Consider the following 25,687-nt stretch of genomic DNA (forward strand, 5'->3'; position numbering starts at 1 on the left):
GGGAGGTTTATTTTGTGGGGTAACTTACAAGTGAAGGGATAGGTAACAGGGTCTGGGAAAGGTGTGGCACAGTCCAGCAGTGTTCTCTGGAGAACTCTGCTTGGTCTACCTCCAGTGTCCAGGATCCAGGAACCAAGAGAGCTCACCCATCCGGATCTTGGGCCTTCAGAGGTCCTCTCTCGGCTTCACCTTGTAGGCGTGACAGTTACTGAAGCCTCAAAGGGGGTGGTACTTCCAGGTCAAAGCTGGAATGGCTACCCACTACAGCACCCCATGATGATGCTGTTCTAGAGCATTCTCCCAGCTCAATACCACAATGAGACCTGTTAGACGAGCTGGTCCACAGACGCTTCACTCTAGGGAGTAGCCTAGGCAGCTTGAAGGTACCCCTTCCCTATTCTTTTACCAGGTGAGGTGAAGATTGGGCCAAGGGACAACAGAAGGCTCCTACCTGAGTCATACCCTTGCTTCTTGGTCAGGTATCCAAGTCTCAGAAACCCCTACTCAAAAACATCAAATCTACCACTGGGGCCTATAGAGGTCTGTTCTTTTGAGTCTCACCTCCTGAGGGCAAACTATGCCATGGGTATGCACATCTCTAACCTTGATGGTGTGGAGAGAGGCTTTTCTATGGTGGTGTACTGGGAAATCAGGTGTGATGTCTAGATTGTGCATCATTATGAAACTGACTATAATGTTGACCTCTACCATGAGACCTGTGACTCTACCAATTTGAGACCTTTCTTATCAGAGGATAGCATTACAGTCAGTTTCATAATGATGCCCACTCCTTTTGAAATTCTCAACTTCCAAAACCCATGGGGAATCTAAACATATAAAAGTATATATTTACATATAAATATATAGCATTATATAAACATAAACAAATGGATGTTATTTAACTCATGGAGGAATTATCTGTTTGGATCTTTCAACACCATCTGTTCACCTATAGCTCCCTCCACTCTCTTTCTAAAAGCTCTCCAATCTCATATGGCAGTTATTTTATGATCAGTTCTGCAAACAACTATAAAAATTTCTCAGATGCAAAGTTGCGTTGATCACTATAAATGCAAATGAAGCCCCATGCACTGTGCAAAGCATCAGCCTGATGCATCTTGACTGCAAAGACACAGACACATACAGTAGCAGGTAGGGCGTTGAACTGCCCCCAGCACTGTGTGATTCTGCTTCTAACATTTACAGTTCTTTAAGAAAAGTGAACAACCTCTGCCATCTGCTCTACAAGGAGCATAAATCCCATCTGAACTCCCATGCCAGCATCACCTTACATGTGAAGCACCGTATGTGTAGCTTCAGAGAGAGCTGCAATTCACTCATGAGGCTATCTGCTATTGACTACTACACAGCGCAGCAGACACAGCTCTGCATCAGCACACCCACTTACTCACTGGAGATCAAATGTCTTCCCTAGACTCATCTCTGCTCTTTCTGCACCTTTCTGCATCTGTGGTTCCTTGCCCTCCCATCTCACCCCTACCATCCTTTTTGTTGAATAAATGTTCATCTGGCCTCGCCAATCCTTGGCCTTTTTCCCTTCTACAATCAATTGATTTCTTAGCATGCACAAACTAACACTGTGCATTTTAATTCTGTGAAGGTTATTCACATAAATAAACACCATAACCTAGGGGCTTCAGAAAACTCACCTCTAGAGATTTACATATTGATGGTTAAGAAACCAAATCAAGTACTCTTATTTGGAATCCTAAAGGATAGATGATAGATAGATAGATAGATAGATAGATAGATAGATAGATAGATAGATAGAGATATAGATAGATAGGTGATAGGTAGATGATAGAGTAGTAGATTCATGAGTGTATCTCCTTATATATGTCCAATGTGTTAAGAAAGAGCAGAAACAAGATGCATAGTTATCATATACACAGTTATCATGTAACTGCTCTCATGCAACTTATATCCTAATGGGGTATATTAGCAGGTACACAGTGTCACTGGGGATGCCATGTGACTGGGACATGTGATGGTCCTATAAGAGCAGGAGAGGGTACAGCCTAGATGTTAGAGGAGAACTGGAAACTTAAAAGATAAGGAGAGGTCAGGTAGGAGTAGAAGGCAGGGAGCAGGGAGATGGCTTCAGGCCACTGGGGGCAGCCAGCAGGCACTGAGAGTGAGTGAGAAGACAACTTGGTGCTGAAACACCAGAGTGGTCGCATCTCAGCACTAAAGGACTAAAGGACTAACAACACAGCTAACAAGGCCAGGAAAATGGCACTGAATCAAGGACACGGAGCTTCTAGGGCTTGTGATGAAGATGTTTTGTGTAGGATAAGAGATAGTGGTGGAGTTCCATTCTTTTACACATAGATAACCAGCTTTCCCCGCACTATTTGTAGAAGAAACATACAGTGTGCAAATGATCCAGACTTCACCACTGCACCACTATGGAAAAGTCTTCCTCTACATCATCATGACTAGGGATGTGCACACTCATGGCATGGTCTACCCTCATGACATCAAGCCCAAAGAAAAGACCTCCATGGGCTCCAATGATTGATTTTATATCTTTAGTAGGGGATCCTAAGGCCCTGGACACAGGCCAAGAAGGGAGTGTGTTGTCTTCAGGTAGGAACCTCCTGGTGTCCATTGAACCTTTCCTCACCTCATGTGAAAGAACATGGTGGAAATGCACAGAGTGAGTACCTTCAAGATGCCTAGGATACTCCCCAGAGCTAAGGACCTGTGGACCAGGGGGTTCATCACCCTGTCATTGCCATTTTAAGAGAGGAGACTGCCCTAGAACAGGGTAAATAAGGGGTGTTGCCTTGGCTAGTTTTGTGTCAACTTGATGCAAGCTAGAACTACTTGAAAAAATGGAACCTCAACTGAGAAAATGCCCCCACCAGACTGGCCTGTGGGCATTTTCTTCATTGATACTTATGGGGGAGGGTCCAGCTCACAATGGGAAGTACCACTCCTGGGCTGGTGGTCCTGGGTTCTAGAAGAAAGTGGGCTGAGCAAACCATAAGGAGCAGGCCAGTAAGCAACACTCTTCCATGGTCTCTGCTTCAGTTCCTGCCTCCAGGTTCCTGCTCTGACTTTCCTCAGCAGTGGACTATGATGTGGAAGTGTAAGCTGAAATAAACCCATTCCTCCTGAAGATGCTTCTGTCTTGGTGTTTACCACAGCAGTAGAAACCCTAACTAAGACAGGTGGATTTCTAGAGAATATCCAGTGGGGCCACCAGGTTGTTTAGACAGCTTTGAAGAAAACAAAGTGGTGTGTGTAGCTCAGATAGAATTATAGCTTAAACACATTAGGTGAAAACAACCAAGATTCAGTACAGTGGGTATAAACAGACGTATCTGTGTCTGCGTCTGTGCTATGAGCACAAGCAGACTATTTCTGGAAGGAGAAACAGACTGAGACGATAGAGGAGTTGCATTGGAAAGGGACCGAGAGGCTGAAGATTTCAGCATCAGTTAGAAGAGAGACTAACGTTTCAGAAGATACTCATTCATACTGCTTTCATTGTTTGTGATGTTTAATATTACTTTCTTAAAGTTGATCCCCAATAAAATCACATATAATAAAATTAATGCATTTCAGAGAAAATACATAAAATCGTCCTAAGGAATTCAAAAGGCTCTTGGGCTTTAGAAAGAATGAATGTGTCAATCAGAACTAATCCTGGGCAGTGAGTGAAGGAGAGAGGGGATCCATCTGGCCATGCTGCCCTGATGGAGATGGAGCCTCCACCAAGCTTAGCCTAATGCTGCCAAACATCTTAACTATGAAATTAAATGCCCTGGGCTCTGATTCCAAGATCACTAAGCAAGCTTTCAGCCATAATTTGTTCTTCTTTAGAGATCTGCTGTGCAGAAAGAGATTTTTATGTTGATCTCTGTGTTCTATCCCATGCGATAATTACATGGACTCTTTATATTGCAGCATAATGACAACCAAGAAGGATGGAGGAGTGGGGAGTGGGGAGACCACCATCTTTGGGAATGAGAGCCCCAGAGAAATTATTAGCAGTGTCATGACAAAAACCAACATTTTGAAAAGGCCAGTACCACCCCCACACCCATTCTGGCTATAGAGCTACACATGCCTAAAGTGGGGAAGGAGGCAGGCATGCAAACTAGGAGGCTACCACAGTATTTTAAGAAAAAGATGATGGTGATAGAAGTTAAATTGTTTTTAATTAAGTATTTATTTGATATTTGTTTTCCCTCCCAGATTGTAAGCTCCCCAAAACAGGCAAGGTCAACCTTTCTCATCACATCCCAAGTACTGAGCACAGTGTCCCACACAAAGTAAAAGCCCAGTAAATATTTAAAGAAAGGAGGATGGGTAAGGAAAGAGGGAACAAGATGGACAGGAGAGCTAAAAAGAAGAGAATATGTTTCTTTAAGAAATGTGTGAGTTGAATTTATACAAATGACTACAGTAATTTAAAGAGAGAGAGAAATCCAGGTTTCTGGCCTGTGGTGCTATGTGGGCTGTGGCATCATCCATTAAAGGAAGGGAACAGCAGATGGGCTAGGGACAGTGACCATGAATTTAATTTGTAAGTGCTGAGTGTCGTACACTATCCACTGCATATCCAGAAGGAGTGATCAGTAACAGTTGAGCACACAAACCAAAAGATCATCGCTGAAAGTTCATGAAAACATGGATGGGACTTCATTAGCATGAAAAGGCAGCAGGTGCCATGCCTGAGAATGGAGGAGCCCGGGAACAGAAGCATCTCTGGTCAAAACTTCAGGGACGTCAACTTTGGATGGAGAAACAGAAGACTCTACAAGAAAAGCCCAAGGGCAGCGGCTGAAGACAGGGCACCATGTGACTCCCACGGCCCAGGGGAAAGGAGCTTCAAGGAGGAAATGGCAAGAAAGCCCAGTTCTGCTCAGAACCCCCATGATCAGGGCAGAGTGCTACAGTTTGAGAAGGGTGTGGAGGGACACATGTGACAGGGTACCCAGATCAGTTGTGAGATCCAGCCTTGGTAGAGCAGGTGCTCCTAGCCTGTTAAGCTGTGCCGTACTCTCCCCAATAACACCTGTGGAGACTCATTAGGCATATGAAGTGAAGGAGTTTGATGAGTGGAAAGATAAGATTGGATCCTTGTTGATGTGGCATACGCCATCACCATTGTCACGAAAGGCCAACCAAAGAGACAAGTAAGTTAGGGACACTCCAGAGCCTCAGCCACAGTAGACCAGACACATGTCAAGGTTATTGTCAATAAGATTATAGCAGCAAGTTCTGATTAGAAATCAGCACTTGAGCTAGCCGGTATAAGCACTTAAACTGCAGGTAGATGGTACATGCTAAGAATGTTATCCCTCCCCAGGAGGGTTGGGAGGAACCTCAATGATCTTAGTGGGAATCCACAGAAAGGACACTGTCCAGTGCAGCAGAGAGCTGACTTGAGGCAGGTGACTTAGAGAAATCCTGCATGTCAGAATTCTGCTACCCAGTCACCCATTGTATCACAGTAGGCTCTATTTAAAAATAAATAAATAAATAAATAACAGAACACAAAAAGGAATTGCCAGTATATGTCTGACTGATCAGATACTAGCGTCTCTTAGGGGTTAGTATCCATCTAAGTCCCTACTTCTAGGTTCAACACTCAAGCTGTTAAGGACCAGGTGGTCACAGCAACCCAGACCCAGGGTTATTTAGATGAACCAGCATCCCAAAGGCACCAGACCCTCTCACTTGCTCTGATAGCTTCAACATATCTTGGACATTGTTTTTGCTGCTGTAACAAAAATACCCAAGGCCGAGTTGATTTAATTTGCATTTCTCCAAAGCCAAGCACATGGCAAAGCAGTTGCATGGTGTCTGGTGAGGTCTCATGACAGCTATGCAGAGCCGAAGTAGGAGGAGACACAGGGACCACCCTCTTACAGCAACCCATTTTCATTGTAATGAATACAGTCACATGATACCTGACTCACTCCCCAAGACCAGAGTACCTCCAGAAAGACCTCAGTTCATTCCTGGGGTGTGACCCATGGTCTACTCAGCTCCCACTAGGTTCTGCCTCTAAGGTCCCACCACCTCTCTATAACACACATGGGAACTGAGATGCCAGCACAAGGATCCTTGAGGTCAGACCTCGTACAAAGTTTGTCAAAGTCCAAATACCATCTTCCTGTAGGGGGCTCCTTCCACTTTCACCAGGCTCCTTTACCCATTTTCTGTGTTACCCTTATTCAATCTGAGTTCAGCTGAAAGTATGGTGGTCTAAATCACAGGTCACCTACCCAGAAAGAGCAAAACAGCAAGATTGCTCCACAAGCCATTAAGCATTTGCCACCAAATCGCTGCCCCCCTCTTTGTGTGTGTGCATGCGTGTGTGTGTGTGTGTGTGTGTGTGTGTGTGTGTCTGTCTGTCTGTCTGTCTGTCTGTCTGTCTGTGTCCTAGGACCATGAGATGAGGAGGGGATGAAAAGCACCACAGACATAAGGGGAGCTGAAAAGTCACAGATGGAAAGAGCCACAGCACCCAGGTGTGCTTGTCAGTTTGGACTGCCATAAACAAAAAAAAATGTGTAAATAAGTAATTTTTGACAACAGAACTTTATTGTTCATAGTTCTGAAGGCTGACAAGACCAAGAACAAGGTCCCAGCAGATGCAGTGTCTAACGGGGCCTATTTATCACAGGTGGCACCTTCTATGTATCTCTTCATGTTGTAGAAAGAGCAACTGAACTCTCAAAAGTCTCTTTTTAAAGGGCACTCAATCTATTCATGAAGGGTCTGCCATCTCCTGGCACCACTGCTTTGGGGATCAAATGTCAACATATGAATCTAGAGGTGGGCATAAGCATTCAAGCCTTAGAACAAGGGACACAAAACCTTCTGTAGCACCCTACAGAGGTCCTAGGACAGCTTTGAAGTGCAGCTGGATCCAACTAAACAGTAACTGTGGTTTGTTGGCCTGCTTGTGGTTTTCTGTTCAGTTGGCTGGTCGTGTGGTTGTGGGCGGATGGTTAGTTAGGTAGTTGTTGATGGGTTGGGCGGTTGGATGAATGGGTGAGTGGCTGGTTGTGTGAGTGGGTAGTTGTGTGATTGTGTGGGGTGTGTGGTTAGTTAGGCAGTTTGTTGATGGGTTGGGCGGTTGGATGAATGGGTGAGTAGCTGGTCGTGTGGGTGGGTGGTGGTGTGATTGTGTGGGGTGTGTGGTTAGTTAGGCAGTTTGTTGGTGGGTTGGGTTGTTGGGTAGATGGATAGGTAGTTCTTTGGTTGGTTTGTGGTGCCGAGGATTGAGCCTAGAACCTTGAGCATGCTGAGTATGCCTTCTACCATGGAGACACTTCCTCAGCCCAGTTTGTTTGTTTTGGAGAGAGGTGCTTGGTTGTGTTTTATTTTTATTTTTTAATCATACCCTGCCAGGGAATCTAAAGGTCACCATGCCAAGCTCTCTTGCTCACACATAACAAATGAGTAAGGCAACTTCAGCAAAAAAACACTGTGTACAGTGAGCAAGAGTCCTATTTTGCTATGATACCTCTCTTACCTCACAAGGGACTCTGGGGTCCGTAAAGTAGAACAACCCCTGTGACAAGGCTTAGGCTTTCTGATCTTTGAAAATATTTGTTCATTTATTTACTTATTTGTGTGTATGTGTTTGTACGTGTATGTGAAGTTCAGAGAACAACTGGCAGGAGACAGTCTACCCATGGGTCCTCAGCCTTGGTGACAAGTCACCTTAACTGCTGAGCCATTTTGCTCTCTCATCCTTTTGAAAAATTCATTTTCCTGATTTTACCCTTTAACATTGCACCGTATTTCACAAGTCATGTGAAAACTGAAATCCCAGCATCCTTTAATTCAGAACGATTTCCATTTGTGTTGAAAGCTCATCAGAGACTCAGGAGATGCACTAACATTTACAAATTTCGCTCTGAGATGTCCCATCAGGTCACGGGCAAGCAAGCAGTGTAGTGATTGAAATGAAATTAAAAGAGTAACTTAAAGCAGCTAAGTTTCCATTGCCAGTTTTATAAATCACCATAATTCAGCCTGAAGACTCACACAGAGTACAGTTTTAGCAGAGATGTATATATTCATAGTCACAGGGTTCTGCACGAAATATCGTTCTGGGGTATATGGGTATGCAGCAAAGGCTGGGGTCCTAAAAGTTAATTGATCTGTATTTGAAATAGAAAAGGAACTCTAGTAGAGTGAATTAATAGTTTTGTTACCTAGAAGAAGATTAAAAAGTACTAAAGTCACTCAAATCATGTCTCTCTTAACAGTATAACAGACTGCAAAGGAGCTAGATGAAAGTGGGGGTTGGGTGGGAGAGGAAAGAACGGGATGAAATATCAGTGCACCCCCTCCTGCCACCGTGGTGCTTAGTCTGAACATTTATTCAGATCTCCAGAGCTCTTTTGCCTGAGTTCTGAAAAGCAAATCCAGGCAACTACAACTGAGGAGACTGGGACCTCAGTGAGTCGCTGGAGTTCCACCCCTATGCCCTCCTCCATTAGAGTGCCGGACAGACAGGTGAGCCTTCCAGTCCCTCAGAGGCCATCAAGTCCTCACCTACTTCAGTGTGAAGCTTTAAACCTCCATAAGCATCTGCCCATCCCAAAGAGCCCATCAGATCCATCATGGGCAACACTCCACAGGAAACCTGAGCTCTGTCTTAGAGGCGTTTCCTCACTGGAACATCCTGAACTGTGACAATAACAGGGCAGCAGCTAAGTGGACCCTTAGGTTTGCTGGCTAGCTCAGCTGCTGAGCTGGGTCTGGTGTCTTAAAGCACTGAGAAAGAGGGGCAAAACAGAAGCCAAGAAAGGATACATAAGTACTCTCTGGCCATGGGTCTCTCATGGGAGCTAGCAGACTATATAAAGGGCTGTGGGTCCCAACTGTGACAAAGACTTCTTTCTGTCCTGTGTTCTGTGCTCACTCTCAAGTATCAGCCAACCACACTGGTCCATTTGGCATTCCTCATCTGTGCCAAGTCATGAGGACTTTTCTTTGTAGCCCAACTTTGTGTAAGAGCTGTGTACTGAAGAGGACTGTATATGCACATACATTTTTCTTTTCAGGGTAAGGTCAACACAAAAAGGCATGTCTTCCCATGTGAAGGTAGAGTCATTGCTTTGGAATCTGTAATGGCCCAGGCCTCTTTAATTACATTGTCTCACATAGAATGTGTTTGCACAGAGCTAGCCATCCCAAGCTTGTCTTCCCCTTGCTGAGAATGCTCTAACGGCTGTGTGGAGTCAGACTTCTGTCTGAATACAAAGAGCAGAAGAGAGGTCCCCAGCGGAGAGGCCGCAACACTCACTTGGTTGGAGGAGCCAGAACTTCTGACTCCAGCAAGACCTTGGGGGTTTTGCAGTGAGGAGGATGGAGGCTCTAGGGCCCCCTCTTCCTATGGTCTCGATCTGAAGCAGCCTTTCTGAAGCCGGTTAGGCCAGCATTGCCACGCCAACAGCCTAGGTAGCAGCTCACATTTTAAAAGACATAGTCTGGAGAAGTTCAGAGCAAAACACACCTGTATCACACTCTGACACAAAGGCTTTCAGAAATGAACTGCTGACTCTGAGCATCAGGCACCCTCTCTTCGTCCACTGCTGGTGCCAGGACTGTAGCCCCCCCCCCCCCCCCAGCTGAAGCTGCAAAGCCAGGAGAAACTGTCTGAGCATTAAAACCACAACTCTCTGCTTACATGGAGGCCAGAGTCCTCGAGACCAAGGAACCAGTTAGTAGTGTCTGGGGTGGGATCTCAAAAGTCACAGCTCCCTGTCTCCATGACGGACTGGTTTTGAAACACCTGAAGAAAGGACTTAGTTTCTGCATGCTGTCTGTCTTTGGAGAGATGTGATAACTTCAGGAATATTCATGCACTCATCTCCAGATCAATATTTATGATTTCCCAATCTCTTGGACACTCCAGAGAGTGAAGTAAGTGGTGGGGGATCCTGATGGTGTGGGGTCTTTGCCTCTTTAATGGAGATCGACCAGCAATCAAATGTGGGGCTAAAATTATCATGCTGCTTCAGTGCGCAGAGCTCAGAGCTCTGCCATTTGGGCAGAAAGGTGAGATTTGTATTTTAAAATAGCTTGACAAAGTAGATCATGAAAAATGACCGAGCAACTATTAGTAATCTATGATTCTAGGCTCTTTTGTGCTCTCTCTCTCTCTCTCTCTCTCTCTCTCTCTCTCTCTCTCTCTCTCCCCTGCCTTTCTATTTCTCTCCCCCCCCACATACACACATGCACATACACACCAAACAAAAATTTTGCCATCCATAAATAATCTCTCTCCTGTATCCCCTTACTGACTTATAGTAATCAAGAGGCACTAGATACTAACATTGCTCAATGAGCTGCCAGATACAATGCCATATTCTACTCCATGACTTTTGAACCTACAAGGAACATTCCGGAGATGAAGAAGAGCCAACATAGCCTAAAGATGATGGCAGCGTATGGTCTCCAGTAATGGCTTGATAATGTTTCTCTCCTTAATAAGCAATAAGTTCAAATCAGGGAAAATGACTTGCTACTTAATGCAAAAAAATATTAATGAGACAAGGAGAAATTCAATTTTTCTTCTCCAGCTAAACAAAAACTCTAGGTTTTATCCTTCAATAACCTAGATGTAGTCAGAGATCTCAGAGATCATATGGACTGTCCCTAAGGGGAAAGAGGCCTTGACCATCAGCTGCTGAGCCAACTCTTCGCCTTTGTCAACAACTTTACCAGGGAATAGTGAAAGAGATACAACAAATGGTTCATGAGATGGAAGCAGTGAACGGCCTTAAACAGACCTACATGCAGCACGAGGGAGCTATGACCACATTGCTCCAACCTCCCACCGCCTGCTTGTAACAATATATAACCCAGCTCTTCTCTTAACTCTGAGCACTCTGAATTCCCATAAGGAAGTATCACTTTTCAGAGAAGAAGAAAATCAAACACATTTTCCTGTACATTCAATGATGGGAGGTGGGAGAGAGCAGGGTCAGAAGGGTCGCAGGGCTTTTTCATTGTTTTCCCCAGCACAACAGAATGAGACTGAAGGTATGAAAGTAAAGGACTCCAAACGGTTATCCTGAGCTGAGGTATGTACACACCTCCACTATGTGGACAGCAAGGTTGTACCTCCAGCTTGCAAGCTGTATTAGAAAATGAAGAACACTGCAGCTGTTAATAAGCCCAGTGTGACTTGTGCAAGCACACCCTAGATGAAAGTCATGACTCTTAAGTACAGAAAAACTGCAGCCCAAAGTTCTAGAGCCACCGATGGAGGTGCTGTGGAGTGAGTATCACACTGATGCCTTTGGCTGAATCTTTGTGAATGCCAGGATGTTTTAAACACAATTAATTGCAACAGCAAAGCTTATTAAGGTGCCAGGGCCAAAATCAATGTATTAATGGCACGGCATTACCGTACTTAACCAGGCAATGATAAAATGCACATAGACGCTCTGGCAATAGAAGCTGTGGATTCTATTTATGTTGTGCTAAGAGAAATAAATATTAGACTTGGTTCCAATCATTGCCCTCAATTCAGAGAATACCACCCAAGAAGTTCAGAGAAAGATCCCTATTGGCCTTCATAAACATACGCAATTTTAGAATGCACGGCTTCCATAATGTAGGCTACAGAATGCTGCAGACCTGGACATTGAAAAAGACTTACCATGGTAAATCTGTTTTAACCAAAAATTAAGATGGCAAACTTAACTATGCCTTTTACCTGACACTTGGGTGAGATTTAACATTACCCTTTGCAGTGCACCTTGGCATTTGACACAATGGGAACCTAAATGGACATAATCCCAATGATGTTGCACTTACATGTGACATTAGCACTGTTTTAAAAGTTAATTTAGCGCTACTATGGCATTAACCATTTACAAACGTCAGTAGCTGCCATGTAGCAATGGGATGTTAAGCATGCATTTGAGATCTTCACAGAGAAATGCAGATCTAAACAGATCAGATCAGCCAATAAAGAATGTAAGACATGCGGTGACACCAAGATTTCTAATAAAATACATTCAAACAATGACTCTGACATCATAGTGTCAAGTTGACTTCAACTCTGTGCAAACACAGTATCCTACCTGTTAGCTAACTATGCATTTATTTTCAAAATATTCTAACACTTCTCCCTATGCACCCTAAGGGACACACACCATAGTTGAAAATACAGACATTAAAAGACACTATATCTTTCAATGCTAGCCCGGACTGCAATTAGGGATAGCACTGGACCAAATAACAAAGTTTTTTTAAAACATGGAATTTAGTTCCAACTTTAGCTTGTGTCCTCTAGCCAAGTTGTTCAAACAAATGTTATCATGTAGGAAAAGGAGCACAGATGGGTCATATTAGGCTGAGAGTGAAACTAACTCAACTATTGATATTATTTTGAGTTCAAAATAATTGGTGCTTTCCAAAGAAGCATTGCAATACATTTTACAGATAAAGATGCTCAATGCCCGATAGATAGGATCAAGCACCATGGAGGGGCTAAGTATACAAAAGTACCTTCTTCCAGACCTGATAGATATCACCAACCAACTCCTGCATCCTAAATACTCAGCCATAAACAGTTCTCAGCTCCCTCAATATCAATGGATTTTCAAATCAGAGGAAGAAGTATAAAAGCAGATTAGGAATTAGGGTGTCACAATAGAATGAATGACTGGGACTTTAGTAAATATTTGTTTAAATAGGAAGCTGCCTTCACGTAGAAAAGAAGTCACATCATCCAGAAGAAAGCAAACCCAGAATGTTCCGTCCAAACTGTTGGTTTCGTGTGTGCACCAGGCAGAAAGCTCGGCAAAGTCAGCCCCAATGCTCGGTCGATTTAGGGACACTTTCTTTTCTTTTCAAGCTGGTCTTAAAATGTTAGAGTATAACAGCTGAAGTGAGAATCGAGCACTATGTCTCATTTCTTTCTTCATTCAGTGTCTCTTACTGAATTAAAAACAAACAAACAAAAAACAAAAACAAAAAACAAAAAACGCTGCAGTATCCATCGTGTCAATGCACTTTCTTGGTCTCCAACCCCCAGGAAGGCTGTGAGTTCCACAAGGCCCTGCCATCTGCCTGACACCGGCCTTCGAAAAGGCAAGGGTTCTGAGAAAGGCCATAGACTCTTCAGACAAGCCCAGCCCTGGACAGGCCTTGCCAGGGCCATACCCACCCTGCACTCCCACTGGGCTGCTGGGCTGCTTGTAAAATACTGGGAACTGGCACCCTGGACTCAGCTGCTCACGGAAGATCGGCTCAGCTATGGCAGGCCTGCACACTCCACTCTGCTCGGCTATCATTTCCTTCTACCCGAGTCCTATAGCATAACCACCACCAGCAGAACAGCAAGATTAGAAAGAACTCTTACTTACATTAAAAAACCAAAACAGGTTATCAATGCCTTTGGCACTGGCAGACGCATTGGCAGAAAACACTTGTACGTTGGGGGGAGGGGGTGCATGCGCACTCGCCAACCGGAAGGCCACAGCCCAAGCCCTACTTTCAAGGCTGCCTTTCTCAATCTCAAACACTGTGACGATCACCCAGGAAACTTAGCTTTATAATCCTCTACACAGATGAATAAAACCTTGTGTTCATGAGACATAAAATGGCAAAATCTCTGGCAAAGGAAACAACAGGACCTCCAACACAGGTGTCCTAGGAATCTGGAGAAAGGACTGTTGAATTCCTGCTTGGTAGTGAATTTGTCACAAGACATCCAACAGAAAGAAATATACATTTCTCTGCTTCTCCATCAAGCTGGAACAAGCTGGAACCTTTCTAGGGACAGGAAGGTCCAAGGCTGAGGCTGCAATCCGTTAGGGTGCACACCGCTTTGCCATCCAGTCCAGTCCTAGAGAATTAGTCAACGGGCAATTAAGATTTATAATCCAAATGGTCTCAAAATCATATCTCTGAGAAGTCAAGTCCAAATTAAATCATCCCAGGCTTTTAGGTTCCCACGATCACATTTTCTGTTTGAGCAAGTGCTTTTCGACACTCAGAACGTCTCCTCTTACAGAGCATTCTCAGAGCATTTCTGGAAGCAATCTCCCAAGCAAAATCCGATAGAGGCGATGAAAAGGGAAACTGGTCACCTCCAAACCTCAGGAAAAGACGTTAAGGGAGAGACCCTTTCTTCCTTCAACCAATTCTGAAAGTCAGTGATTTTAACCTCCTTTCTGGTAAATATTACTGGAACTTCTCACATCACACACACACACACACACACACACACACACACACACACACACACACCGTATTTTAACAAACAAAAATGTTCCACTATAATTATCATATATGGACAGCCTGAAACACACCCTTCAGAACTTTGAAATGAAAATGCACGTGGAGTTCCCAGGAAAAGAACATAGGTGAACATATGATTATATTTCTCTACATATGAAATCTTAGTGTCACTCTTCACCAGCTGGCACTCTTAAGCCAGTAAAACAGACAGGTAAGGGACAGGTGCCACCCCTCTGGTCTCACTTCTCACAATGCTCAGGAAGGCATCCCCATCCAGGGCATATACCTGCCTAAGCCTTGAAGTGGAGGACAGGAAGAAGAAAAAGTACAAGGAACTCACATTTCGGTGATGTTCTCCGGATCGACACTGTTAGGTTCCAACCTTGGAAATGCCACGATGCCAGGAGAAGGCTCTGTACACCAAATCCTAGAGGCACTGCATTTGCAGGACATGGGGCAGGCGAGAGAGGGCCTCCAGAAGCCCATAACCAGCCAACAGAAGCCCCAGAGCCGCGCCATGGCGGGTCCATGCCACCTCGGCCAGGGCGACATCCCTCGCCGCCAGTGCCAGTCAGTCGGAGTGCGTGTCCCTACGCTGAGCCTGGCGTCCCCCGCCGGAGGGGGGAGGCCTTCCCTGCTCCCTCTTGCTGTTCTGTGCCAGTGGCCTCCCGTAGAGTGGAGCAGCGTACCAGAGGCTGAGCCTGTCTGGGCTGAGCAGGTTCGCGCGGGCCAAACGGTTCACTGTGGCTGGGACATCGCGGGCCGCGGCTCCGAGCCACAGGGCGGTTGCATGGTCCTACACGCCAGGCACCACTCGGTGGATCTCCCTGGACTCTTTGGGTCGTAGAACCGCTAAACCGGCACGGATATCGGTGCGCACCTCAGGGCTGAGGACAAACAGACATGGATGAGACTAAGCATAGTGCCTACACAGCACTAACTGGGACACAGTCCCTCCACTCTCTCCTCACCCCCACCAGACCCAAGCCTGTAGAATGGATGTCCGAGTGCCCAGCTCCCGCCCCGGAATCAACTTGCCCCACAGTGGCCCCCCAGTGTGCCCGCCCGCCCTCCAAGCCTGAGGCCGAGGCAGGAGAGGTCAGAAAAGGGTCTTTGAGAGCAGATCCCATGGCCCAGCCAAGCCAAGGACCCTCTAAAGAGGACTCGGAGGCTGCAGCGGCGACGGGGCCCCAATGATGCTGCAGAATCCTCCCCGGCCGCTGGGCGCAGGGTGGGGGTGGGGGGCGGGCAGGTGGCGCGGCACGTCCCACCTGGGGAGCAACTGCGGCAAGGGGACCGTGCCGGCCGAGGCCACCGAGAACTGTCCGTGAGGCTCACCGGGCCTCCCACCCCAAGCGCTGGGAGCAGAGCGCAGCAGCAACAGCAGCAGCAGCAGCAGCAGCAGCAGCAACTGGGCTCTAACCCGCTGCCGCCGCCGCCGCCGCCTCTGCTACTGCTGGCGAAGTGACGTGAGGGCTGACGCAGAGCAGGGGCAGAAACTCCAGAAAATTAGTATGAAATCCAAAAACACACACGCACGCGCACACACACACACACACACACACACACACACACACACACACACGCATAGCATAGCATAGCACCCTCCAGACAAAAGCAAGGCGGAGGGGAGGGAATCTGGGGGCGAGCAGGGAGGAGGAGGCTTGGTGCCAGCGGCTAGGCGCAGACAGCAGCATGTGGGAGTTCACACTCGCGCGCGCGCACACCTTGGCGGGGTAGTTGTGCGGGTGTGCATGTGTGTGCGTGTGCGTGTGTGTCCCTTTAGACCCAGGTACCTCTGAAATGCAGCGTTGCACCGCTGGATGCTTCTTGGATCCCTAATTCTTACATCTCTTCCATACCGCAGTAGAGGCTAGCTCCCCCTTTTTGAAATGGAAGCCGGGCTTGGTTAGGCTCTGAAAAAATGCGCTGATTCTTATTGTAGGAATCCTCCCTTTCCCTCTCCCTCCCCGCTGCTTTCTCCTTTCCCACCCTGCTCAAAAAGGAAAGCAAGCTATTCCCAAAATATAGGGAAGGCAAGCTACACCCCCCCACACACACGAAAATAAATATATAATGAGGTGCGTTGGCAACCAAGGACCGTTGCCCGGTTCCGGACTACCTATTTAGGGGTGGGTGGTTCCAAAGCTCTCCCTGACGGGGTTTCTGCCTAGAGAGCGCAGCCTGCAGACACAAGTGTAGTTCTGATGGGCCTTTCTCCAGCCATTTGCGCCATAGGAAGAGCCCAGCGTGGGGAAGGGAGAGCGCCTGCCGCGCAGTGGGTTCCCTAAATGCTCTGCACCGACCCTGGCCTGTGGAGTGGGTGGCTCTGCGTCATCTCTTATTCTTTAACCTGGCAGGATGCCGCCATTCGAAAATCACAGCTTCACTACCCACGACACCCACCCCCACGCGGGGCACCCAAACCCTGGTCCCCTGCCCTGCCGTACCTTGCGCGTGTTCATGTGCGCGCGCGCATGTGCGCGAACGTGTACCCTGCGCCCGAGCTGCCCCCAGCAGGATGTGCTTCCAGCTACCGAGAGGCCAGGCTCTGGCAGCGCCCTCGAGTCTCACTGGGGACACGTGAGGCGATTCCAGAGGGTTGAGTGATAAACCGTAACTGCTGTGCGGGTGCAATTAAATGACCGCTATGGACCGTTCTCAGGCCTGGTCTGAGCCTCTTCTCACCATTTGCGGCTCTGACCGCCCGCATATCCGCAGTCATTTAAAAGAGAATCCGGTAGATGCGCCGCAGTGCCTGACACTTCCGAGGGCTCTGGTGCCCCCACGCGGGGAGAAGATGCCCAGCACACTCCAGTGCATCAGCCCAATGCCACGGTCCCAATGCCACCATCTCACCAGGAACTGCGCGGCAGGAGCGCTCCAGCACCAGATGCGCACCCGCTGCCGCGCTGTGTGCACGTTGCTGTCCAGATAGTGTGCACGTTGTTGCCCAGATAGTGTGCCTGTTACCCGACCCAGCCAAACTCCTGCCTCTGAAGTCCTCCACACAACACAGGACTATGTGCCGGAGTCCAGTTCAAGACATAAGAATGGTCACCTATTTGCCAGCAAAGGCCAGGAATGAGAAGGGTGGAGAAACCAGAGAAGGCAGGGTAAATGTTTGGGCCTCCGCACAGCCTTAACATCATTAGGAAATTAAAACCATCTAGCAGGGTTTTCTTCTAGATGCCATGGCGCTCAAACGCCTGGCTGAAGCCTGGAGCAAAAGCCAGTAAGTAACCTCATCCCTTCACTGAGCACTGCACATGGAGACTGCACCGCCAAGCTTCGGGTCACTCCTCAGTTCTGCCTGCGACTTTTGCTGCCGTGGCAAAGCACAGAAGCCAAAGGCAAAAGGGTCTTTGTCCAGGAGACACAGTGAAACCCAGTCTTGTGCTATCAGCGTTCTTTTAGGAAGAATTTTCTGGTTACACACACACATATATGTGTGTGTAAATATATATATATATATATATATATATATATATATATATATATATATATATTTACTTACTGTGCGTGTGTGGGCTAGCCGACCATGGCCCAATCAGGACAATTTGCGGAAGCCAGTTCTGTCCTGAGATCAAACTCAGATCAGGCTCCGCACCAAGTGTTGTTTCTCACCTAGCGATCTCTCCTCCCCATTGCCAGTGTCTTAGGTGGAGAAATCCCTAGGAACACTGGGGAGAGGGAGGAGTAATTACCTTCCTGGCTCCTGAGTACTCTCCCTCCTGGTTTTTCTGTGGTAGTGACTGCAGTGTTCATGCAACATCTAAGATTGGCAGTTTTAATGTGGTTTGTAGACAGTAAGGGTCTAATGAATGTTGGAATATTCACAGAATTCATAGAATGGGCATGTGCTACTGTTACATTGGGAGTGTAAGACTATCCCACTCAAATTAGAATGGGCAGCCGGCTTCCTGCCTGGTGTCTCTTGTGCCCTGTCTTTGTCCATAGTACTTTGTCCTTTAAACTGATTATTTATGGAAACTGTTTAGAGGCAGGAATTGTTATCAGTTCTATTCATTGACCTAGCTCCAGATCACAGTGGTTAAAATGTGTGCTTAATGGAAAATAAAATAAACTGAATTTGAAGCATGCCTCACCTAAGCTCTAACATGGCCAGCTACCTGTGTAAGCCTTCCTGGACATTGCTCCTCTCGTCCTCCAGGCCTGTTCTCTGAGTTCCCGTATTTCTTCTAAAAACCTTACTCTCGCCTCCTCTAGTAACCAGATGTGTCGTCCTTCACTGGGTCAGGGAGGGCATCTCCTTCATTCACACTGGTAACTTAACCATACCATGGACAATCAGGACACATGGATAATTGATAACTCTTTATTAGCTTATAGACTTGAAGATCTATTAGCTTATAGACTTGAAGATCTATATCAATTTTGAGACTTGAAAGCTGTAAAACAGAGACCATTTCAAGGACCCCCGCCCCAGACCTTGGCTTTTGAGGACATGATAAACATTTTTAGGTAGACCATGTGAAGTAGAGATTATCCTCCCTCCCACTGCCCTCCGCCTGCACTCAACCATGGTGTAGTCCCACAATATCTCTCCAGACATTCTGATCGTGAACCAGGGTAGGAATACCAGGTGCATCACAACCCAGTGCACACACATACAAATGGTCTACCTTTAATGTCTCTCTCTCTCCTCTCTCTCTCTCTCTCTCTCTCTCTCTCTCTCTCTCTCTCACACACACACACACCACACACACACACACACACTCACACACACACACACAACTTGCCCTTGATACATGAAAAATTACATAAAACAAAAATACTTTTTATTTTCTGACATTTTGTTTTATAGTGCTTATGATAATCTCGTAAATTGATTGTAACATCAAATACTGGGTTGTAAAAAGTCTGCTGCCAACTTCTGTTTCTGACTGAGGATCACTCTCCCAATCAAACAACTAATTAACTAACTGTGTGTGTGTGTTTGTGTGTGTGTGACTGTATGCCATGTATGTTTGTGAGAGTGAAACTTTAAAGGTACACACACATATATGAAACAACTTTTTTTTTTTTAAGAAAAAACTGGCGTCAGACAACAAAAGGGAGGCTATGACAAAGTCTAACTCCTTAATTTAGGAGACGAAACTCAGAGTCAAGGGAAATTAAGGAAAGCAGAGCACTCGGGACAGAGTGGAATGTGTGGAAAGCCAAGAATTCTCAATCCTAATTAGCATTTTCAGAGTTGAAGCTGCCTATAGCCAGAGGAAAAAAAGCCCTGCATAGACAGAAGGGAACTGTATCAATGAAAAGAATCAAAAGTTGAGACTTTGAAGGGAGCCACTAAACCAGCAGATAGGAAGGATGCTAGGCACCAGACTCCAATCCTGGAAAGAGCAAATGTCTCTAATCAGTGGCATTGACTGTGAGCTTAGGAACCAGTATGATGAAGAGATGGAATAATGCAAACCAGAATAGAAAATAACAAAGTGAATGGAAAGGAAGTAGAGGTAATCAGCAAAACGAATAACCTGTTCTTGAAGATGAATAATGTTGATAAACATCTGGAGAGGAGAACTGGAGCCACAGAGGACCTGGTTTAGTTCCCCAGCTTCCACGCTGTAACTGACAACTGTCTGCAACTCCAGTGCCAGGGGTTCTGATGCCCTCTTCTGGACTCCTGAGGCACTGCATGTGCAAGGTGCATATGTATTCACTCAATCAGGCAAGCAATTATATATAATATAAATTAGTTATTTATATATAAAATAAATCAACCTTTTTTAAAAGAGAAAGAAACAAAACACCAATAGTAAGAACAAATGCAACAACAATCCCCAGATGATTTATACACATGAACAAAATCTGTGCGTTTACTGTGAACAACTTCATGCAAACCAATTTGATGACATAAATAAGAGATCAAGCCAACAATGCTCTTTATACAGGAAATAGATGACCTGAGTAGTCCTAGACCTTACACAGATATGAATTTATCTTTTAAAATCTCCCTACAAGGGGCTGGTGAGATGCTTGCTCTGCAGGCATGAGCACCTGAGTTCAAATCCCAGCACCCACACGAATGGCTGTGCATGACTGTAATGCCAGATAGGCAGGTGTCTGCCAACCTAGACAAGAAGACAAGCCTCCAGCCAGGCGGTGGTGGCACACACCTTTAATCCCAGCACTTGGGAGGCAGAGCCAGGTGGATCTCTGTGAGTTCAAGGCCAGCCTAGTCTACAGAGCAAGCTCCAGGACAAGCACCAAAACTACACAAAGAAATCCTGTCTCCAAAAACAAAAAAAAAAAAAAGAAGGAGGAGGAGGAGGAGGAGGAGGAGGAAGAGAAGGAGAAGAAGAAGAAGAAGAAGAAGAAGAAGAAGAAGAAGAAGAAGAAGAAGAAGAAGAAGAAGAAGAAGAAGAAAAGCTTCTTGCTCAATTAAGATCCTGTTTCAAGTCAATAATTCAGAGAGTGACAGAGGAATACACCCAGCATCCTGCTCTGGCTTTATGTATGTGCACAGCTACTCACCCACATGTATGCATCACCACCACCACCCCAGTGTGTGTGTGTGTGTGTGTGCACACACACATGCACACACTTTTCCACAGAGAAAATTCTAGGCCCAGATAATTTCACTAGCGAGTGCTACAAAACATGGTAAATGACACCAAAAACTACTCACACTCTTCTAGAAATGAAGAGGAAGGAATACTTTCCCGTACAAGTCTATTAAGTCGGCGTGGTTGCAATATTAAAATCGCAGTGGATATGCTGACTTCCATTCTCACCAACACACTAAGAACTCTCCTTTCTCCCACTTTGCTGCTTTGCTAGTCTTTCTCATTGTTGTTTGGGTTTTTATTTTGTTTTTTCTTTTTAATTAAACACATTATAACTGAGGTAAGATAGTGTCTTACTTACTTTCCAATTGCTGTGACAAAACACCATGACCAAAGAAACTTATAAAAGAACGTGTTTCATTTGGGGTTCATAGTTCCAGAAAGTGAGAGTCCATGACCATCATGACAGAGAGCATGACAACAGGCAGGCATGGCACTGGAGCAAGTGGCTAAGAGCTCAATCTCAATCCACAAGCATGAGGCAGAGAGCACTAACTGGGAATGATGTGGGCTTTGGAAACCTCAAAGCCTGCCCACAGTGACACACCTCCCTTAACAAGGCCACACCTCCTAATCCTTCCCAAATAGAGCCACCAACTGTGTACCAAGCATTCAAAATATTTAAGTGGCCAGGTGATAGTGGCACATGCATTTAATCCCAGCACTTGGGAGGCAGAGCCAGGTGGATCTCTGTGAGTTTGAGGCCAGCCTGGTCTACAGAGTGAGATCCAGGACAGGAACAAAAGCTACACATAGAAACCCTGTCTCAAAAAAAAAAATCAAATATATAAGTGCATGGGGGCCATTCACATCCAAACCATTGTAGATGGTGTCTCATTGTATTTTTTATTTGTATGTACTCAAGCATTAGTGATGTTGAACATCTTTTTTATATTCTATTTGTATGCCCCCCCGCCAGTTCTTCTCTTCTGCTTCTGCTGCTGTTTGGTTTGTTTATGATGCCTCGGATTGAATCCAGGGCTTTGTACATACTAGTTGAGTGTTCTACCAACTGAACTACATTTTCATCCCTGTAGTCTCTCTTGAGTAGTATTTATTCAGATATTTTCCCATTTTAAAATTGATCTATTTTTTTTTTCTGTTGAAGTTTTTTTTCAGTTCCTTATATACACCAAATATTAACCTTTTCTTGAATAAAGATTTTCACAGTTTCTCCTATTCTATAGCTTATCTTTTCCTCACATTGGTTGTTTTGCAGAAAAATTTTAGCTTGATTAATCTCATTTATTTATTTATTTATTTATTTATTTATTTATTTATTTTTCAAGCCTATGATTACATTTCTTCCTTTGGTCCCTGTGATTCATGTAAACTGCTTCTCTAATGTGGGAGGGAATCCATGCCTGATTTTGTAAATATAGTAAAAAAACAAAAAAAACAAAAAACAAAAACATGGCTAAGGGAGCCATAGGCCCTGAGGGAAACTTCCTGATGTTGTTTTACTAAGTGGTCAGGTTGTCAAACTCCCTTCTAAATATTTATGTTAATGCCAATAGATCTGTGCAGCTCCCAAGCTTGATCAGAGGAGCTTCTTACTGCAAACGGACAGTGATTAGTGCAGAGATTCATAACTATTCAAAGTGCTGAGACTAAGAAACCGTGGGTGCTCAGAAGTAGAGGGGATGTCTACATCATGCACATCCCAGCCCCAAAGTTCAGAGAACATGGCAGAAGAGAGGGCAGAAAGAGTGCAAAAGCCAGAGGAAGGGGGAGGGGCTGTGGAATGCTGTCCTCTGAACGTGGCATGGCCTTTGCGCACACAAACTCACAGCAGATATAGTCACCTGCATGAGAGATGCACACAATCAAGCCAGTTGAAAATTCCAGCATGGAGGGGGAGGAGGCTCCTGAGGCCTCACCCCAGCTGAAGGGACAGTGGCAGCTGGTAGTTGTTGTGGGGTAAGAAAGACACTTTTTTTTGGGGGATGTAGATGCTGGTAGGCTCCCCTGTGGCCCAGTAGATGACCCCATGCCCACCAGCATATAGACAGCACTAATTGAACTCAATGAGTTAAGTAGGTAGGTAGATAGATAGATAGATAGATAGATAGATAGATAGATAGATAGATAATAGATAGACAGACAGATAGGCAGAAAGACAGACAGATAGACAGACAGACAGACAGATAATTTTAAAATGGAGAGATGGTTGGGGAGGAAAATATGATGAGGATCCTAGAGGGCAGAGTAGGGGTGAATGTGCTCAAGATACATTGTACAACCTGTAGAAAATCTTCAAAGAATGAAAATATATTTAAATATCAATTTCTTTAAATATTCTGTTTCAGTGTCCTTTAAGCATTCGGTACACTGGATTAGCTTGGAAAGAAATTCCTTCTTTAGCATCTAGACTTGGAAAACTTTCCTCCCTCCCAAGAGGGAACCCAGCTCTGAAACAGGAAAAAAGGGAACTGATAAGTAGACAGGAGCTTCAGCAAACACAATGGACAAGGAGCTTAGGTTCACCTCAGAGGCCAACTGCTCTCCTTTCTAAAGACCCCCCTCCCCTCTCTCCCCTCCCCTCCCCCTCCCCTCCCCTCCCCTCCCCTCCCCCCTCCCCTCCCCTCCCCTCCCCTCCCCTCCCCTCCCCTCCCCTCCCCTCCCCTCTCCTCCCCTCCCCTCCCCTCCCCTCCCCTCCCCTCCCCTCTCCTCCCCTCCCCTCCCCCTCCCCTCTCCTCTCCTCTCCTCCCCTCCCCCTCCCCTCCCCTCCCCTCCCCTCCCCTCTCCTCCCCTCTCTCCCCTCCCCTCCCCTCCCCTCCCCTCCCCTCCCCTCCCCTCCCCTCCCCTCCCCTCCCCTCTCCTCTCCTCTCCTCTCCTCTCCTCTCCTCTCCTCTCCTCTCCTTCCCTTCCTCCAAGTAGTGCCGTCCTGCTTTTTTGGTGCTGGAGCCAGCCCAGTAACGACCTTTATCATCTCAGCAGCCTTTAACTTGAGAGGCCAACTTCACATTAGTCATATGATCTCTGTAATTTCCAGTGGAAAGACCCTTTGTCTGGCCAGAGAGGACACAAAATGAAAATAAACACGGCTACTTACTCTTTTCAACCTGTTAATTTCTCACCATCTACCCTGAGCCCTGGGCTCAGCCTGATACAGTCTTTCTACTGTTCTGTGGCTCATTTTTCTTATTTTTTATTTTTATAACTTTAAATAATTCTGGAGTTCAATCCTTTTGCACAGTTCTTGAACATTTGTGCTGTTCTACTGTATTCAAAAACTTGGCTGTATATTCCACTCTCTAGATTGTTCTGCACCAAAATCCACGGGGTACTTAAATAGTGCTTCTTCTCCACGGGGCTCATCACAGCTGAGTAGTCGGAATTCTACAATGTAGAATGCCACTTCTTTCTCAAATCAATGTCATCTTTTAGACTCATTCAATCATAAGATCTTACCTATTTTTCCTCAAAAAAATCATCTTTTTTATCTTATCTATTTTTCCTCAAAAAAAAATCATCTTTTTTCTAAATCTTAGCATACATGACAGTTTTCTCAGAAGCTACTATTTGGACAATGCAGCCCCCAGTGCCACAGCTAGACCAGCTTTGTGCATTCCATGGTCCCATCAAATGCCCCTGCCCTCCCTTTCCATGTGCCAGAGAACTCTACCTCAGTGGCATTTCCTTGGGACTAGGAACATCCCAACAGAAAAAAAATTACTGAGGAGACTGAATCTTGTTTCCTCAGAGATGTCTATATATTTTTTTTCCTAAATACTAGACTGTACTTGTGCTGAACTTAGCTTTGATTGAGTAAACTTTGCCCTAGCCTCCTCCATATTGCCTCTTTCAGAGCAATGATTTCCACTAGTGCTGTATGCTTAACCAGCAAGTTCTTCCTTTTCCATAGTGGATTAAAAAAAAAAAAAAAAAAAAAAAAAAAAAAAGCTGCTTCCGTAAGAAGAGCAGAGTAACTCAAACAAGTAGGAAATGTCTTTTCTCCTGTTGGGGTCAGAGTGAACTTATGGTGCATGGAACACTGTGTGTGGCGTTATCTATATTTCTGGGTATTTGATCCAACTTGTCTGTCACTTGCTAAGGTATTGCCTAGTCTTCAGGAAGATAAAGAGAAGAAATACAGGGCTGTTGCCAGTGAGTGACATGGAAGTTACATGGGTCACTTCAACGTGCATTTCTCTGGTAAGAACTGTCAAGTCACTTCTAAGTAGCTGACGGTGAATATCGTTATTGACTGGGTGTGTACAAGTATTCTAGGTTATTGGTCCGGTTCTAAGACAAACAAATGAAATGGATACCAGTTAGTTAATCAACAGCATCTACCCAAGTGTCCTAACTAGACAGAGCATCAAGAAACAATCCAGGTTCTTACAGACTGCATCATGTTTAGATTAAAATAACATTTAGTGGGCAATTCAGGGAAAGACACAAAGGTTGGTCATCTACAATTCTCAAACAACTGTAAATTTATCCTCTGACACAAGAAAAAAATTTTAATGAATATATGCAGAATACTGTGGGTAGCAGACGCCACTGCCTTAATTTTTAATACTAAGTGCCCCTAGTTTGGGTCATTGTTCTAACAGAAAACAAAAATCTACAGGTATTTCTTTGTTGCATTCTGGACACTTTAAGAGTCTTTTTTTCTCTGTTAGAAAAGCAATCAGAGGGGCTGGAGAGACGGCTCCGAGGTTAAGAGCACTGAATGCTCTTCCAGAGGACCCGGGCTCAATTCCCAGCACCCACATGGCAGCTAACAACTGTCTGCAGCTCCACTTCCAGGGTATCTGGCATCCTCACACATACATGCAGGCAAAACATCAATGCATATAATGTAAAAATAATAAAGTTTA

At 45.5% G+C, this 25,687-nt stretch overlaps 1 protein-coding gene across 9 annotated transcripts in view; it reads right to left on the reverse strand.

Annotated features, from left to right (window-relative positions):
* The window catches only part of Ntrk2 (neurotrophic receptor tyrosine kinase 2), a 392,209-nt gene extending 375,281 nt beyond the window's left edge, over positions 1 to 16,928 (reverse strand). The window contains exons 1-3 of one of the 9 annotated variants that reach the window (XM_052726802.1): positions 16,713 to 16,928; positions 16,059 to 16,145; positions 14,603 to 15,149 (exon numbers count right to left, since the gene is read on the reverse strand). In XM_052726802.1, coding sequence (XP_052582762.1) covers positions 14,603 to 14,814 — 212 coding nt within the window. In that variant the 5' untranslated portion in view covers positions 14,815 to 15,149; positions 16,059 to 16,145; positions 16,713 to 16,928. Of the gene's footprint in view, positions 1 to 13,385; positions 13,405 to 14,602; positions 15,150 to 15,533; positions 15,771 to 16,058; positions 16,179 to 16,712 lie in introns of those variants that run through there. The other 8 variants (XM_052726801.1, XM_052726807.1, XM_052726804.1 and 5 more) reach the window with 8 other exon arrangements.
* Between the last annotated feature and the right edge of the window lie 8,759 nt (positions 16,929 to 25,687).

This window comes from Peromyscus californicus, unplaced genomic scaffold (genome assembly GCF_007827085.1).
Source record: "Peromyscus californicus insignis strain IS unplaced genomic scaffold, ASM782708v3 Scaffold_8__1_contigs__length_139910024, whole genome shotgun sequence".
NCBI classification, from domain to species: domain Eukaryota; kingdom Metazoa; phylum Chordata; class Mammalia; order Rodentia; family Cricetidae; genus Peromyscus; species Peromyscus californicus.